Source organism: Arachis hypogaea, chromosome 6 (assembly GCF_003086295.3).
Source record: "Arachis hypogaea cultivar Tifrunner chromosome 6, arahy.Tifrunner.gnm2.J5K5, whole genome shotgun sequence".
In the NCBI taxonomy this organism is placed as follows: domain Eukaryota; kingdom Viridiplantae; phylum Streptophyta; class Magnoliopsida; order Fabales; family Fabaceae; genus Arachis; species Arachis hypogaea.
Genome location: NC_092041.1, coordinates 105,827,922 through 105,843,404, shown reverse-complemented (window position 1 = coordinate 105,843,404; position 15,483 = coordinate 105,827,922). Strand labels below are relative to the sequence as shown.

General features: G+C 31.6%; 3 protein-coding genes and 1 pseudogene across 4 annotated transcripts; 1 reads left to right on the top strand and 3 right to left on the bottom strand.

The window, feature by feature from the left end:
• The first annotated feature begins 987 nt into the window (after window positions 1-987).
• On the top strand, window positions 988-2,601 carry LOC112697347 (hydroquinone glucosyltransferase-like; annotated as a pseudogene).
• A 644-nt stretch (window positions 2,602-3,245) lies between these two features.
• Window positions 3,246-8,792, bottom strand: LOC112697346 (uncharacterized). Of its 2 annotated transcripts, none has more exons than XM_025750485.2 (3): window positions 8,437-8,792; window positions 5,957-6,027; window positions 3,246-3,577 (listed from the first exon to the last, which is right to left on the bottom strand). In XM_025750485.2, exons 1-3 carry the CDS (start codon window positions 8,647-8,649, stop codon window positions 3,541-3,543), a joined length of 321 nt encoding a protein of 106 aa, XP_025606270.1. In that variant the 5' UTR covers window positions 8,650-8,792; the 3' UTR covers window positions 3,246-3,540. The 2 variants fall into 2 exon arrangements, with proteins under 2 accessions (XP_025606270.1, XP_025606269.1); XM_025750484.2 differs by having other exon boundaries at window positions 3,246-3,594; window positions 8,437-8,761.
• Window positions 8,793-10,395: 1,603 nt separating this feature from the next.
• On the bottom strand, window positions 10,396-12,940 carry LOC112805870 (B3 domain-containing transcription factor VRN1-like). The gene is made up of 4 exons (XM_025848194.1): window positions 12,833-12,940; window positions 11,593-11,941; window positions 11,359-11,510; window positions 10,396-10,659 (listed from the first exon to the last, which is right to left on the bottom strand). Exons 1-4 carry the CDS (start codon window positions 12,938-12,940, stop codon window positions 10,396-10,398), a joined length of 873 nt encoding a protein of 290 aa, XP_025703979.1.
• A 554-nt stretch (window positions 12,941-13,494) lies between these two features.
• Window positions 13,495-15,429, bottom strand: LOC112697345 (uncharacterized). Its single transcript, XM_025750483.3, has 2 exons — window positions 14,433-15,429; window positions 13,495-13,880 (listed from the first exon to the last, which is right to left on the bottom strand). The coding sequence occupies exons 1-2, from the start codon at window positions 15,251-15,253 to the stop codon at window positions 13,877-13,879; spliced, it is 825 nt and encodes a 274-aa protein (XP_025606268.1). The 5' UTR covers window positions 15,254-15,429; the 3' UTR covers window positions 13,495-13,876.
• Window positions 15,430-15,483: the final 54 nt, after the last annotated feature.

Sequence of the window (15,483 nt, the reverse complement as noted above, 5' to 3'; positions counted from 1 at the left end):
CGAAACATTGCAGAATTATATTCATTTATGGATTTAAAATCTTGTAAACGCAAGTGCGTCAATTCATATCGAGCTTGAGGAAATATCACCGTTTTCTGATGATTATACCTTTCTTCAAGGTCTTTCCAAAGATCTTCAGGATCTTTTAATGTGAGATATTCATTTTTCAATCCTTCGTCAAGATGACGACGAAGAAAAATCATGGCTTTGGCTTTATCCTTCTGGGATGCATTATTTTCAGCCTTAATGGTATCTCCAAGATCCATTGAATCAAGATGGATTTCAGCATCTAATATCCATGATAAATAATTGTTTTCAGATATATCAAGAGCATTGAATTCAAGATGAGAGAGCTTCGACATAATAAAAAAATTTTACCTGAGATTTCCTAAAAATTTGATTAGAGTCTCGTGCTGATAATGTGTTGTAAAATAAATAAAAGATATATTAAATATAAAATAAAGATGTATAAATAAAAGACTCTAGCATTAATATAATTAGCTCAATAATAATTTATATATATACATTAATATTATTTGTTGTAATATATATATATATATATATATATATATATATATATATATAAAGATAGAAAGAAGTATTAAAAGTAAAGAGAGAGGGAATTGTATTTGTTTTTTGTTATTGTGTGTGTAAAATCTATTTGTCTCGTCCATGCTTTTATAAGTAAATAAATTCAACTTTTTAAACTATATTAATTGTGTTGTCATGAGAATTTGCTTTTTTCATTATAAAAAATCAGATCCACCGTCAACGAGCATTCATCTTTGTCCTTGTTGTAACAATTTTCTCAATTAAATTATTCTTCTATTTTTATAGTTTGAAAAGTACGCTTAGAATTTATACTAGTTAGCAAAATCCTAATTGAAAATCATTTCACAACGTGGAAGTTGGACACAACTAGTCAACTACTACAAGGAAAAGTTCCCGTATATAGTTTACATATCTCAATTCTCAACCAAAATCAAAACCATAGCTTTTCTCGTACAATCCAATTGATGGCAAAAACAATGCGCATAGCTGTTATTACAAGTCCTGGCTTAACCCACCTAGTTCCAATACTTGAGTTCTCCAAAAGATTCTTGGAGCTTCACCCAAATTTTCATGTCACTTGCATGATTCCCTCACTTGGGCCACACCCAGATTCAACCAAATCCTACCTTCAAACTCTTCCTTCAAACATTCACTCCATCCTTCTCCCTCCAATCAACAAACAAGACTTGCCCCAAGGAGCATACCCTGGAGTTCTTATTCAAAAAACCGTTACCCTCTCTCTCCCATCAATTCGTGACACCCTTAAATCCCTCACCTTAAGGGAACCACTTGCAGCTTTGATCGCAGATGCTTACGCCTTCGAAGCACTTTCATTCGCTAAGGAGTTCAATTTCTTGTCCTACATTTACTTCCCTTCTTCAGTTATGGCTCTCTCATTGTGTTTGCATTTGCCAAAACTTGATGAGCAAGTTACCGGTGAGTACAAAGACCTAAAAGATCCTATCTATTACCCGGTTGTGTACCAGTTTTCGGGCGTGATCTTCCATTTCCAATGCAAAATCGATCCAGTGATGCTTACAAACTCTATCTAGAACGTTCCAAAGGATTCAGTAATGTAGACGGATTCATAATCAACAGCTTCTTGGAATTGGAATCAGCTGCTATGAAAGCACTTGCAAGGGAGAAAAGTTGCTTCAGCTTTTATGCTGTTGGACCAATTACACAAAAAAGGTCATCAAGCAATGATGGTGATGAGGAATTAGAGTGTTTAAGATGGTTGGATAAACAGCCACATAGTTCTGTTTTGTATGTTTCTTTCGGAAGCGGCGGAACACTCTCTCAAAGCGCAATCAATGAGCTAGCTTTGGGTTTGGAATTGAGTGGTCAAAGATTTTTATGGGTTCTTAGAGCACCAAGTGATTCATCGAGTGCTGCTTACTTAGACAACCAAAAGAACGAGGATCCTTTGAAATTTTTACCAAGTGGGTTTCTAGAAAGAACCAAAGAGAAAGGTTTGGTTTTGCCATCATGGGCACCCCAAGTACAAATCCTTAGTCACGATTCAGTTGGTGGGTTTTTGAGTCATTGTGGTTGGAACTCGGTGTTGGAAAGTGTGCAAGTGGGAGTTCCAATAATCACATGGCCACTCTTTGCAGAGCAGAGGATGAATGCTGTGTTGTTAGTTGATGGACTCAAAGTGGCGGTGAGGCCGAATGTTGGAGAAGATGGTGTTGTTGAAAAGGAGGAAGTTTCAAAGGTGATAAAGTCTCTAATGGAGCAGGAAGAAGGTAAAGCAATGCGCAAAAGAATGGAGGATTTGAAAGCTTATGCTGCTGATGCAGTGAAGAAAGATGCTGGTTCTTCAACGCATGCGTTGTCACACTTGGCTACTAAGTGGGAAAATTTTAGTGGGATTGAAGATAATAATTAATAAAGCCTTTTCCCAAAAAGGTCACCCAAAAATAAAGCCTTTTAAGGTTCGGTTGATGTGGATGTTATACATTGTTTAAGTATATGGATCAATATTTTTATTAAAATTTAGTCAGTATTTAATTAATAAAAAAATTAATTTTATATTATGAGATATAATTTTATATTATTAAAAATATTAATAATAATTAATTATTAAAATTTAGTCAGTATTTAATTAATAAAAAAATTAATTTTATATTATGAGATATAATTTTATATTATTAAAAATATTAATAATAATTAATTGATGATTATAAATCACCAAATTTACTATCTTCTTAATATTTCTCATTATTTAATATGGGCCAGCTATAGTGGCTTTTTTCTTTATTCTTTTTTTTTTTACTTCAATTATATTAAGTATATATTAAAATTAGTATAAAATATATATTAAAATATAAAATATACATTTAAAATATATATTATTAGTTGGTTGCATACTAGATGACAACATTCAACACCTCAATAAATTATTTTGTGACTCATGACAATGGCTAATTATATGAACAACAGCTGTCACTTAATGATCCATATCAATATTAGCTTAAGACAAAAACAATGTGTTCTGTCTCCTCTCTCTGAACAACCAAAGATTTTTTTTGTCTGAATGCTCAAGTTAACCAGTTAATTTAGTCTTGAATAAAGACAAATTTATCCCAAAAATCTTAAATGACTTATTACATGTGGTTTTATTTTACTTTTCTTTATAATCTTATCAGAAAATTCGATACAAGATAATGCGCCAAGACAGCAGCAATTCATTGTGATGAAACAGACGACATTTTCTGTTTTTCCCTGTGCCTGGTATATATAATTATATATTACACTTGATATGCAAATACAAACTAATGTTATCAATTCAACACAATTAACAATATAACTAATTAAACAGCATTGATATAATTAAATTGGAAATTACATGACTGAGTCCATCAATTCAATGTGTGTGTTTCCGACTCATGATTGTTGATGCAAAATCTCCACGGTTCAAAACCATCACCTCATGAACTTTTCAATGGCCTCCAGAAGAAATCCTAACCAACTAATTGTTGTATCTCATGACTTAGCCTTTTGTCGTGAATCATCCATATACCTAACCAAATAAACATGCTATATTTATTAAGTTTAACCAAGTCCTATAAGGAATAAAAATCTAATGAACAAACAAGACTAATGCTTTTATAAGCTTATGAGCTTGTTATGAATGAAAAAAAAAATTGAAATATGTGGCATCATGTCAAAGAATGTTTGATGTACTAATATAAAACTTATAAAAGTTAAAACAATACAATTTAATTGTGTATCCTCTTGGAGAAATGAGAAGTCTTTGATATCCTCTCGAGTATCGGTACCAGTCCTACCTGGTCCCAACCAAGGTGGATTTATATATAGGTAAAGGTAACGCAAAAAACAAGCCATTCATGCAATTAACTTCCAAATTAAATTAGATAAATGTTAGATGAATAAATTATGTTTGTAACCACATTTAACCAAGTCCTTTTTTTTTCTACTCGTTTTTATTGTGCCAATAAACTATTGAATCAACTTGGTCATATAGTATCACGGATTTAATTAATACTAGTAGAAATACATTTCGCTAGACCAAACTAGAGGATCAATAATTTGTTCTTATGTTAATACATTTGATATTGGTGCAAGAAGATAATAGGACCTTGATCATAGTGATTGAAAAAGAAAATAAATTGGATTAATGAGGATTTGTACAACCTATTTGTAATTTATGAGTAGAATAGAACAAATGGTGCAAAATCCTACAGAATTCTGAGAAATGAGATCATTGAGAACCGAAAGTTAGGAAAGAATTCAGTGAATTTGGACTATAACGGAGAATTCCAAAAAGGGCTATGGTCAGCGCAACTACTAGAAGCTGCTCGAAGAAGGGTGAAGTCTGTTACATGTAACTAAGTCTATAACTAGTTAGTTCTTACTGAGTCAGCATCAATTGGTTACTCTCTCCCTCGTATATTAGCTCATCACTACAATGTAATCTGATTGAACTTAACCTCATAATGAATATGCACTCATTCTCTTCTCTCGCACTCTACCCTCTACTCTCATTCTCTCTAATTTTTTCTCTGCCTTTCTTCCCTAAATACTCTTCCCTCCTTGTTTCTGATAAGGTTCACCTTGTGATGCAAAAACACCATAGAATGACATAGCTTCTCTCCCTTCTTTATACCCGAATTGAAATTTGAGATATATATAAAAAATAGATATCATTGAAACATTTTTACTATATTTCAAAATTATGTCATATCTAAATTATTACATTAAAAAATAAAAAAATAAAAATCTTTTAATACTAATAATAAATTCTCCAAATAAATGTAGTTGAACTTCAGTGGGTGTTGGTCTTAAAAATCGACTTAAATATAAATGTAGAAGAAATCATTTCAACAAGACATCTAATTTTTAATATAGGTGGAGAATTGACTTCAACCGTGAGTAATTAAAACAACTTAAGCCAATGAATAAAACCGAGACAATAAGTAGGGATTAGTCAATTGATACAAGAAACAGTAAAATATTAAAATGTGCACACACTGTAACAGCTTACTCTCCCCAAATCCTATTCTAATATTTGTCTGACTTTCCTGTTAACTATTCTCTCTTTGTCGCCACACCAGTTTGTCATGCATTGTAATATATATAACCCACATCCATTTTCACTTCCTCCTTTAGTGACCAAACTGTACCCATACACCCAAGTCACCCCACGGGTCCCAAATCCCAACAGAAGACCACTTAGATGCTAATAGGTGGGATTTTGCAAAGGAAAATAGTAACGAAGTAGACAAATGGGAGGGAAAGAAGTAGAAAGCCACTTGTAAGCCAGGTATGAAATCAAACCCAGGCATCATTTCTATTTGGAACAGTATAGGTTGGGTTCTGCTAGGAGTAGGTAGATTTTCTTCTTCCGAAGCATTCAAGATAGACAAAATATAATATTCTTATGCGGCATATATGGTTTCTTAGTGTGAAAGAACACTTGCAAGTGTACGATGGTCTTCATTTTTTCTCCTCCTGTCTTTTTTGTTTGATTAACTAGCTCGAAGGGGAGAGTTCAGAATTTACTACATGGACCACTGTTAAGACCTAACAAAATTAAATGGAACGGTTTGTTGGAGCCATTGTTAGAATGGAGTATTGTTAGTGCCTAATTGAGATAAATTTTAAGTTTTTTGTGACAAATTACTAGTTATCTCAATGTTTAAAGAGGTTAATTACATTTTTTTTCCTAAAAAATATTATAATCCTGTATATAAAACTCATCGTAACTATGTCTATAATCATGATAAGAGTTTAAGGCATGCCTGAATAATATTTTGATCTCATCTATGCAATGTTTATACTCATCTTCTCCTACATGATTAAGGTTGCCAATAAAAGACGAAAAAAAAAACAATTTGCAAGTATTATTTCTTTACATAAGCTAGAACCATATTCTTACTTATCCTGTTTACGTGGAGGCAACCCAAGTTTTGCTCTTAAATTTGCACCAGCTTCAATGAGGTCGTCCACCTATAGTCAATGTGATGAAGAGTCATAGGCATAATCGTGATGAAGGAAGACATTTTATTTTACTGAAAACCAGCATTAAAAGAAGCAGGCACCACAGTTAAGTGGGAAAAAAAAAGTTAATAATCAAATTGATCCTCCAGTTTTCACTCAATGAACAAATTGGTCCCTCTATTTTAAGTTGATCAGGTTAGTCTCTAAGTTTTAAACCTTAAATCAAATTTGTCCTTTTGTCAATTACCAAGTTAGTCTCTAAGTTACCAATCTACCATGGCATGCCATTAGGTAACTGATTGGAATGCCTTTCCTGCCATATCAGATTGCCTAATGACATGCCCCGTTGACAATTAACGTTCCACATCAGCTTTACATTAACACCGTTAACTAGCCAACTTAATTCACATTTTAAAATGGGGGACTAGCATGATTAGTTTAAAAAATGAGAGACCAATTTGATTATCAAAAGAAAACTGGAGGACCAATTTGATTGTTATCTCAAAAAGAAAATGATTATCTAAATTTTTATAATAATTAATGGACAATTATGATTCATGGTTAGAGAACAAGAAGAGAGACCAAAAACGATATGATTACCAATCACCAACAAACAACCACACATCTTTTATCATGCACCAAGCTTTGTCGTGTGCAACATTAGGCCAATGAAACAAATGCAACAAGCCAGCTCTATAATAAAAGTGATCTATCGAATATAATCTTAATTAATTTACTTGTCTCTAGAATCTTTTCAATCAAGCAAATATAAAGTATCTTGTACCTCTTATAGATTTTGTTGAAAATCATTTACTGGTAATTTAGCAACTGATGCCACTAAAAAATGAATAAATTTGATGAGAGCTGCTGCTGCTAGAATGCATATCATAACTAAGAATGTCATGGAAGATTATTAATAAAGCCAAAAGTGGACCAAACATGTATAATAGCTAAATCATATAAGCAGATTTTCTAAAGTCACAACAATTTCTCTCTGTTGTCAGGGATTGTTTTCAAATTCAATACTTGTAACAGTAATTATTCAAGCTCATATTCAGAAAAAATAAATAATAATAATAATAAAGGGGAAAAAAGAACACAGACGCACACACACTCTGACACCATAGTTTCTCCCACTGTAACTGTAAACATCATATTTGCTAACTCGAATTCCTGAGTAACACAGCTTCTTCCATCACTAGAAGTCTAGAACCCAATAAGGCCATATACAAAAACTAAGGCCCGTTTCGTATTTCACTCAGCAGGATTACCTGATAACACATTTGACTCAATCACAACTCAACCTACAATCAACAAACCCTTTTCTGACATTTTAATACAGAATATGTATTCTATCTCCTAGTTGATAATATATATATCAATACAACTCATTCTTTGTAATTTGAATTAGAGCATCTCACCATCACCATAAACATGTAACAAGAAACCACCCTAACAATTCATTCTTCGTAGTTACTGAATCACATACCCATTCCTTCCACTATACAAAACCACATGCATCTTGGTCACATACACTTTACAAGCAATACCATCCATTTCATTGCAAATTAAGCTATATCAATATTCTCTTTGTTGATCAATCTTCTTCAAACACAACCCATACCCATTTCATAAGGGGGTATTTGGTAACCAGAACCCAGCTAGCTAGGTACATTGTGGCTTTGCTCTTTCTAAATTATTGTTTAGTTACTTTAGTAACATCACAAATGAATGGAACTAGTTTTCATTTGAAACAATTTAAGCCTACAACTAGTTCTTACAACAAACTAATTTCTCTCTAATATATTTTACCTCTTTATGATACCTCCATCAACCAGTGACTGCACACCACCAACTAACCACCACTGTTCATTGTCGGTAACCATTGATCATAATAATTTTGAATGAGTTTTAAGTTTTGGAATCAAACACCATATAACAAAGAAACCGGTTCAATTTTAACCTGCCTAACGTAACCAGTTCCATCTGCACCTAATGAGTTCTCAAAGTAGCCAAACACTTCATTCTCGACCAAATTACCTAATCACATAAACATATCAAGTTTTATTTAATAAAACTACATTTCCATCCACACTTATTCGGGTCTTGAAGCAACGAAACCCAATTGAAACCAGATTCAGTTACACAAAAACCCTACTTCTATGCACGAAATATTTCTGCAATCATAAGAAACCCCTAAACTACAAACCATCACAATTCACTCTGCAAAATTACATGATCACACATACCACATTTACAACAAAAAACATATAAATAAATAAACAAAATAAAAACCAAAACCAACATGAAGCAACGGAACCCTCTTCAAACCTTCAACTCACAACATAATTCATATGAAATTACCCACCACAGCATATTACTACAGAAACAGGAATCTTGAATTCATGACAGCAGTACCTTGTGAATGCCGTTAGATCGGAGGATGAGGACGGAGGCGGAGGCGGCGCTGCCGACGAAGAGAGAAGCGACGGCGAAGGCCTTGACAGGCATGAAGCGAGAATCGCCTGTAAAGCCTTGAGTGTAGGAACGTAGACCCCATCCGAGTTGAGCAGCAGTGGCCGCACCCCACAGCCATTGTGTCCACTCCACACCGCTACCAATGTTCTCCATTGATTATACTCCCTCTCTCGCTTCTCTAACTCATCATAGCATATAGGGCCTTCCTTTTCAATGAACTCCCAAATTAGTGCTTAAAATAAATTTGGACAAATTAGACCAGAACACAATTTATTTATCCATTACCTTTTATCCGAGCTTGTGCGAAAAGATTTTTTTTTTAAATAAAAATAATTTTATATTTAAAAATTTTATATAAAAATATATTTTTATTTAATAATTATATTTAAATATAATAATATAAAATTTTATTTATTTATTAAAAATTTTCATGTGAAGTTGTTAGTCGATAATTTTTAGATAATAATATTACGATTTTTAACTAGCAAATTCACATAAAAAGAATTGTAGGTGAGTCTTTACTTTATTTATTACGTTAAAAATATTTTTTTAATAAAAAAATCTTTTTAAAAAATAATATAAATTGTAACTTCTAAAAAGAATATTTTTAATTTTTCAAGTACTTTATTTTTACTACTAAAATTTAACCAATCACATCAAAAAATAAAAAAAATTAAAAAATCTTTTTTTAACAACTTAAAAACACAAACAAATTTATAATATTTTAAATAGAAGAGATTTGGTAACAATTTTTTAAATAATTTTTATTATATATAATTTATAAAATGATATTTTGTTAACTTTAAGAGAAAAATTTATCATTTTTTTAATATAGCATGCTATTTTGGCTATAATCAAATTTATTATCATCCAAATTTAATTTATAAAATGATAGATTAATAGGTACATTAGAATATTTTAGATGTTACTTAATTCTATACAAAATGATTAGTAAAGATGGTGAGATATTTGCATAATATTGCTGTTTAGATTAGTTTCGAAAGAAAATCAATCTAATCAAAAGTAGATAATTTGTTTTAATTTGCATTATTGTTTGACTTTATTTTTCAATTTAATCATATCTAATTCCAATTTATTGTAATTTTGATTGGATTAGTTTATTCAATTTTTTAAAGAGATTTTATTATTAAAAAATATAAATAATTTTAAGTTGATAAATAAATAAATAAATTTTATATTACAAAATATTTATTAAATAATAATACATGAAAATTTTTTTTAAAAAAAGTTATAACAAATTAATATCAAATTCCTCTAAAATAAGAGAGTTATGAAGTAATAAAGTGAGGGAATTAATCACTTTTAAATTAATATAATAGAGCTCAATAAAAGCTATAAATTAAATAATGATTAATTTTTTATTTTATCATTTTATTTATTTCAAAAAATCTAAATTAAAAAAATTAAATATAATATAAATATTATCTTAAATTTAATAAATAATAATATTATATCATATTATACACAATTTGAATTGATTTTAACAAATAGATACAAAAGCTGACTTAATTCATATGGTTTGTCATTAATTCAATCAAATCTAAGAGACGAATGACAAAGTTGAGCTGAGGAAGAATGTAAGAGACTGGAGAGCCATATAGAATTCTCCTCAGTGTCATTTTTGAGAACTTTGAGATTTGAGGATATAGATCATGGTTATGGTTATGGTTTCAGTAATTTTGTATTTCAATTCAATAATTTCTTATTCATTTCAAAATTAAATACTGACAAACATTTGCAGGTATTTTAGAAGACATAATTAATGAAATAATATTAGCATTGTATAAAATTTTGTCCATAATAAGCACATGCTTGATAAGATAAAATGAGTAGAATTTATTTGTACTTGTCATGATAAAAACATAGGTTGATGCCCAATTATGGCTCAGTAGTGGAGTGCTTAAAAATGGAAACCTTCATGACTATGTCTTCAGAATGGTTAGCTAGTAATTCAAAGGAACATGCATCCCCTACTTCCAAATCAGATTCCCTTGCAAATCTTGTCCAACCTGCTGTAAGGCAACCGGTAGAATGTTTTTCGTAATAGATCAACCTAACCTTTGAAGATCTTTCTCCAACCAACAATGTAACAGTTTGCTTGCCAGGTTTGATATAATCCTTTAAGGAGCCCCTCGGTAACCACTACATAAGATGCATACTTAGTTGTGTTTAGTTTATGAGATTAGATACACGTTTATTATACTATAGTATAAACACCCAAATCCATTCTCAAAAAATTCCAACCAAACACTTTGGTTTTCAATAATATTTTATTCTCTAAATTAAAAATTCTAAAAAATTGAAAGTCGTTTTGAAAATGGACTACTTTGTCCTAGAGTATATTTATTTTCATCTAAAAGCAATGCTAGGTCACCATCCAGCAAATATTATCATTTTTAACTCGTACTTGACTAGCAATAATTTGTATATATATTTACAGAAATTTTGCATACAAAAAGTATATAATTTGCACATATATTTACCAGAATTTGCATATATGAATCAATATAATTTATGTCCATATTTTTCAGATTTTGTATGCATGAATTAATAAAATTTATTTATTAAAAATAATTTAGTATTTGTGCTAGTCAAATGATGGCAAAAAATATTAAAAGTTACTGATCTCCAAAAATTTCTCTTTATGTAATTGTTTTATAGTAAAATTTGTTAAAACTTATTTATCCATACACATATTAAAAATTTAATTGAAAGTAAAGAAGGAACTAATCTATCCGACTATAGTCATTTTCGAGGATTTTTAGAAAATAATTTTTTTAAAAAAACTAAAATTTTTTAGTCATTGATTCGAGTGTTTACTGTATAGAATATTAAACATACCATGCAACATGATCCTCTGTTTGGTTTTATCATAACCGTGAAGGAAGTATTTTTCGCAACTTCTGTAGTTTCAAATTTTCCAAAACCCGATGGCTTAGTTTTAGAAAGCAAGTCATTGGACATCTTTCCTTCCCTTGGATTCTTCAACTTACCTAGAAAAAAAGAAACAAATTAAACATAAGAAGTTATAAAAATTTCATCTAAGAATTAAATTGTCTTGAATATTAGAAGTACCCCCATCTTTGTTGTTTGCATTTGTTCTCTTGGTTTTACGAGGAAGAAGTTCCTCATCACTAGTGTTGGCCCTTTTACCATATTTATTCTTGAAGGGGTAGTCTATTTCCGTGGCACTCATATCACATATGAACACATTAAAATGAGATGTTCCATCAAATCTAAAAACCAATAGATCCCCAAACCGTAGAGAGTGATACTCCACAAACTCTTTCCAACCATTTTGTAACCAAATTCTTCCATCATGTTTCTCCAAATATACCTCCCATTCTGTGCCATTTGGAAGCTTAAGAACAACTTTGTTGGACAAGCGTTCTCCATATTCCCTTACAAACTTTCTAGGAATCATCTATCATATAGATTCAAATTAAATATGAATATATCATATAGTGTGTTCTAATAAACTCAAGTTTAATTGTATACATCAATAACTTTATCAAAAACACTTGACATTTTGATAGGGAATACACATTGGTAAACTAGGTTAGCCTAGTTTTTCATTAAGTTACAAATGTGTTATATTCCAGGCAAAATGTCAAAAACGAATTGAATATGTGGCATTATGCTAGTGAGTATAAAGTTGATAGAATTTGATCTTGACAAGAAACTATATATATTAGATTAACGTCCACAAGATTTGTAGTATTATGTAGTATTATATTTAAAATTGTTTAATAATTTTGTTCGTGTTCTGTTCTAGTGTGTTGGTTCTACATTGGAAAGGTAAAAACTAAAGAGAAAAGTTAGATTATGCCACTTTTGATAAAAAAAAAAAACAAAAACAAAAAAAAATGTGATAAGGCACTTGAGCACGATATCAAATAATGTTGTCTAAAAACAATTGTAAATTAGCTTGGTTTCTCTTTTAATATCCCATGTAGCGTTTGGTGACAGAGATCGAAATAAATCTCAATATTCTATTTGGTGCAAAGTGGAAGACAGAAATTGAAACAAGAATGAAATTCTAATTTAATTTGTACAAAGGGTAAAATTGAAATTAATTAATTAAAATAAAAGTATTTTAGGTATAAAATGTTATTAAAATTTCAGTCTTCATCTCTAAAAATTTTAGTCCCCTGTATTCTCACTTTTTGGAGATACTAAAATACTGAAATTTTAGAGACACAAACAGAAATTTTAGTATCAGTCTTTGAACCAACAAACATGATATTGAGTTTCAATTTCTTAGTCTCTCTGTCTCAATAATTCAAAACAAACGCTACCTAATAGACTTGCTTACAATTTTTCCATCTAAAATGGTGCTCGGGAGCAGGATCTTGAAGAAGTGAACAGGCTTTGTTGTTGCCTCATCACCATTGGAGGCATCTTTGTAAAGTTTAGAAGCCATTTTGAATTATTAGCAACACAAGTGATGAATCTAAGCTTCTTAGTTGTAACCCAAATATCAACGAAAAAGGGTTTCATATATGATACTTTAAAGTTGTAACGAGTTATAAAATTTAATCAATATAACTCCTGAAACATTAAGTTACAAGAAACTAGATGTTATTAACCGCAATAACATTATATGGTCATTGAATATAATAATGCCTTAAAACAAGTTTTTGACTTTCACCTAAATATTGTCTTTCACTTTCCAATTTGTATATTAATTTCATAAAATTTATTAAAAATCTCAGCAATGAAGTTTATTATGAAATTAATTTATCATGAACATAGAATCCCATTATCTAATTCCAAGGTTTTGAAAACTGAATTGATTAGTAATATTAACATTGCCAACTAATAAATGGATATTGTACAATTAAACTCTATTGAACAACCTGTAGTAAGGCCATAAAGGATTAAAGTTTAAAGCCGTTAAATGCTGCAATACAAATGTAAAAGAAAAAGGATGTATAGCTATTTATCAAGGAATAGAGATTCAGATAAAATAGTGAATGAGAGAAATGTAAACTCTTATTGATATTCCAACACTCCAGATACTCTGTATATTTACATGGAAAACTAACCTTCCTGCTAGGACTAAACTACTAACTGACCCAAATAACAAACTAACTAATTTAATTAATACACAACTCCAAACACTATTATCCATAGGAAATTAAAGTGACAAATTCACTTACACAGAAGTTGATTCTGTGCTTGAGATTTCATTACAAGCGAATAAAAAACCAGAAAAATGCTTCACCTAGATTTCTATTGCGAAAAAATTCCACATGGATTTCATAGGGTTCCTAGTAAGGAATGGTTCATCTATCAACTAGTCACAGCACAACCGAGTTGCCGAGAAATGAAAAAAGCTATGAAAAGTGGTCCCAGATCATCTGCAATAACAATGAGTAATCTGCTTCATACACTCCTCAAAATGTCAAAATCAGAAACATGGAGCAAATTATTTAGAATCTATAAAGGCATACCAATTTCAAGAAATGCATAATTGGCAAATCTCATCAACTATGGCAAAGCTAAGTTCTCAAAAGCCTACGCCTGAATTAACTAACTTAACAATCCAAGCAAAATTAAACTCAAAGCAAAAGTAATAAGGCATATTATAACCACCAAGATGCTGCATTATAAAACTTCTAGGATCAAATTACTGGTACATCAATTCAGTTATTAACTATATATATACGCACATATATGCTTGCCCATGCTTACTCAAAGAGCTTCTAATTCTTTTTTTGGTTACACTATGGCTATGAAATTTCAACCTAGATACTCACGCGTACTATCCAAATCCCTCAAGACGAGTCCTAGAGGCTTAGTGCTTCTAATTACAATAGTTAATATTTAATAAACCAATACTTTGCATTTGAAATAGGACACAAAGCCACAAATGGTAAATAGCTATGAGCCTTGGAAGAAATTGTTCTTACTCTTGCTCAAGTTCCTTGAGCTGCTTCAAAGCACCAACCATGTTTCCCTCGAAGACCCTAATTTCCTCAACGAGCTTGCTCCACAACCTAAGATAATACTTAACATTTCCATTCTCTCTCTCACACTTCTCCATGGCCAACTTAATACCCTTCAACATGCCTATATACTTGTCAAGTTTCTCCAGATACTCAAGAACACAATCTTGACTCGCCTTGCTTAAATCCCTCTCATTGTCCAATATCTCCTCGAATCCAACCCTCACCATCTCCAACTGCTCGCTGCAGCTAAACACATGCGCCTTCAGTACTTGCCAGGCATCGTCGTCATCGGTCTTCGCTTTGTTGAAGCCATGAACAACGGGGATTCTCTCCTTCAGCTTCAAGTGCAGAGTGGATTGAACGTGGTACGGCTTGCCACCAAAGATCTCATCAAGATAGTTCTTGCCATCCAAATCCAACGATTCCGGAATTGTTTCGATCGAGGAGATCGTGGTCGTTAGTGTTACTGGCCTGTTGACGAAACCGTTTCGACAAAACCCTAGAAACAGAAACGCAGATGCTGCAGTTACTGTCGCGAGGGAGGGAACTAAGTATTGGAAATTTTGTTGAGGAGGGTCGGGGGAAGGAGGTGACGGTAAAGAATTAGAATGAGAGGAAGAAGAGGCTCTGATAGAAGAAGATGGAGGCGATGATGATGATGGCGGAGAAAGTGGTGTGCGAAGGAGAGAACAACAGGTGGATTGCGTTGGGGAGGGAGAAGAGTAGTGAAATGAAGAGCAGAGAGATTGGTGGCTGTTGTGAACCGTGGGAAGGGCTTCCATGGATTCAGAACTGACGAGCTTTCGGTCAAAGAAGTCGGAGCCTGGGAGGGATCGAAAATAACCAAGTGGCAGTGCCCGATAGTTTTTGTAATTTGCTCATGTAACTAGCAAGAGACCCGCTCCCTGCGGGGTGGGTGATTGAGTTATGAAATTAATAACAATAAAATGAGATGAACACATAAAAATTGGGATTTGAATTTTTTAAATTTTGAATTTAATTTTAAAAGATA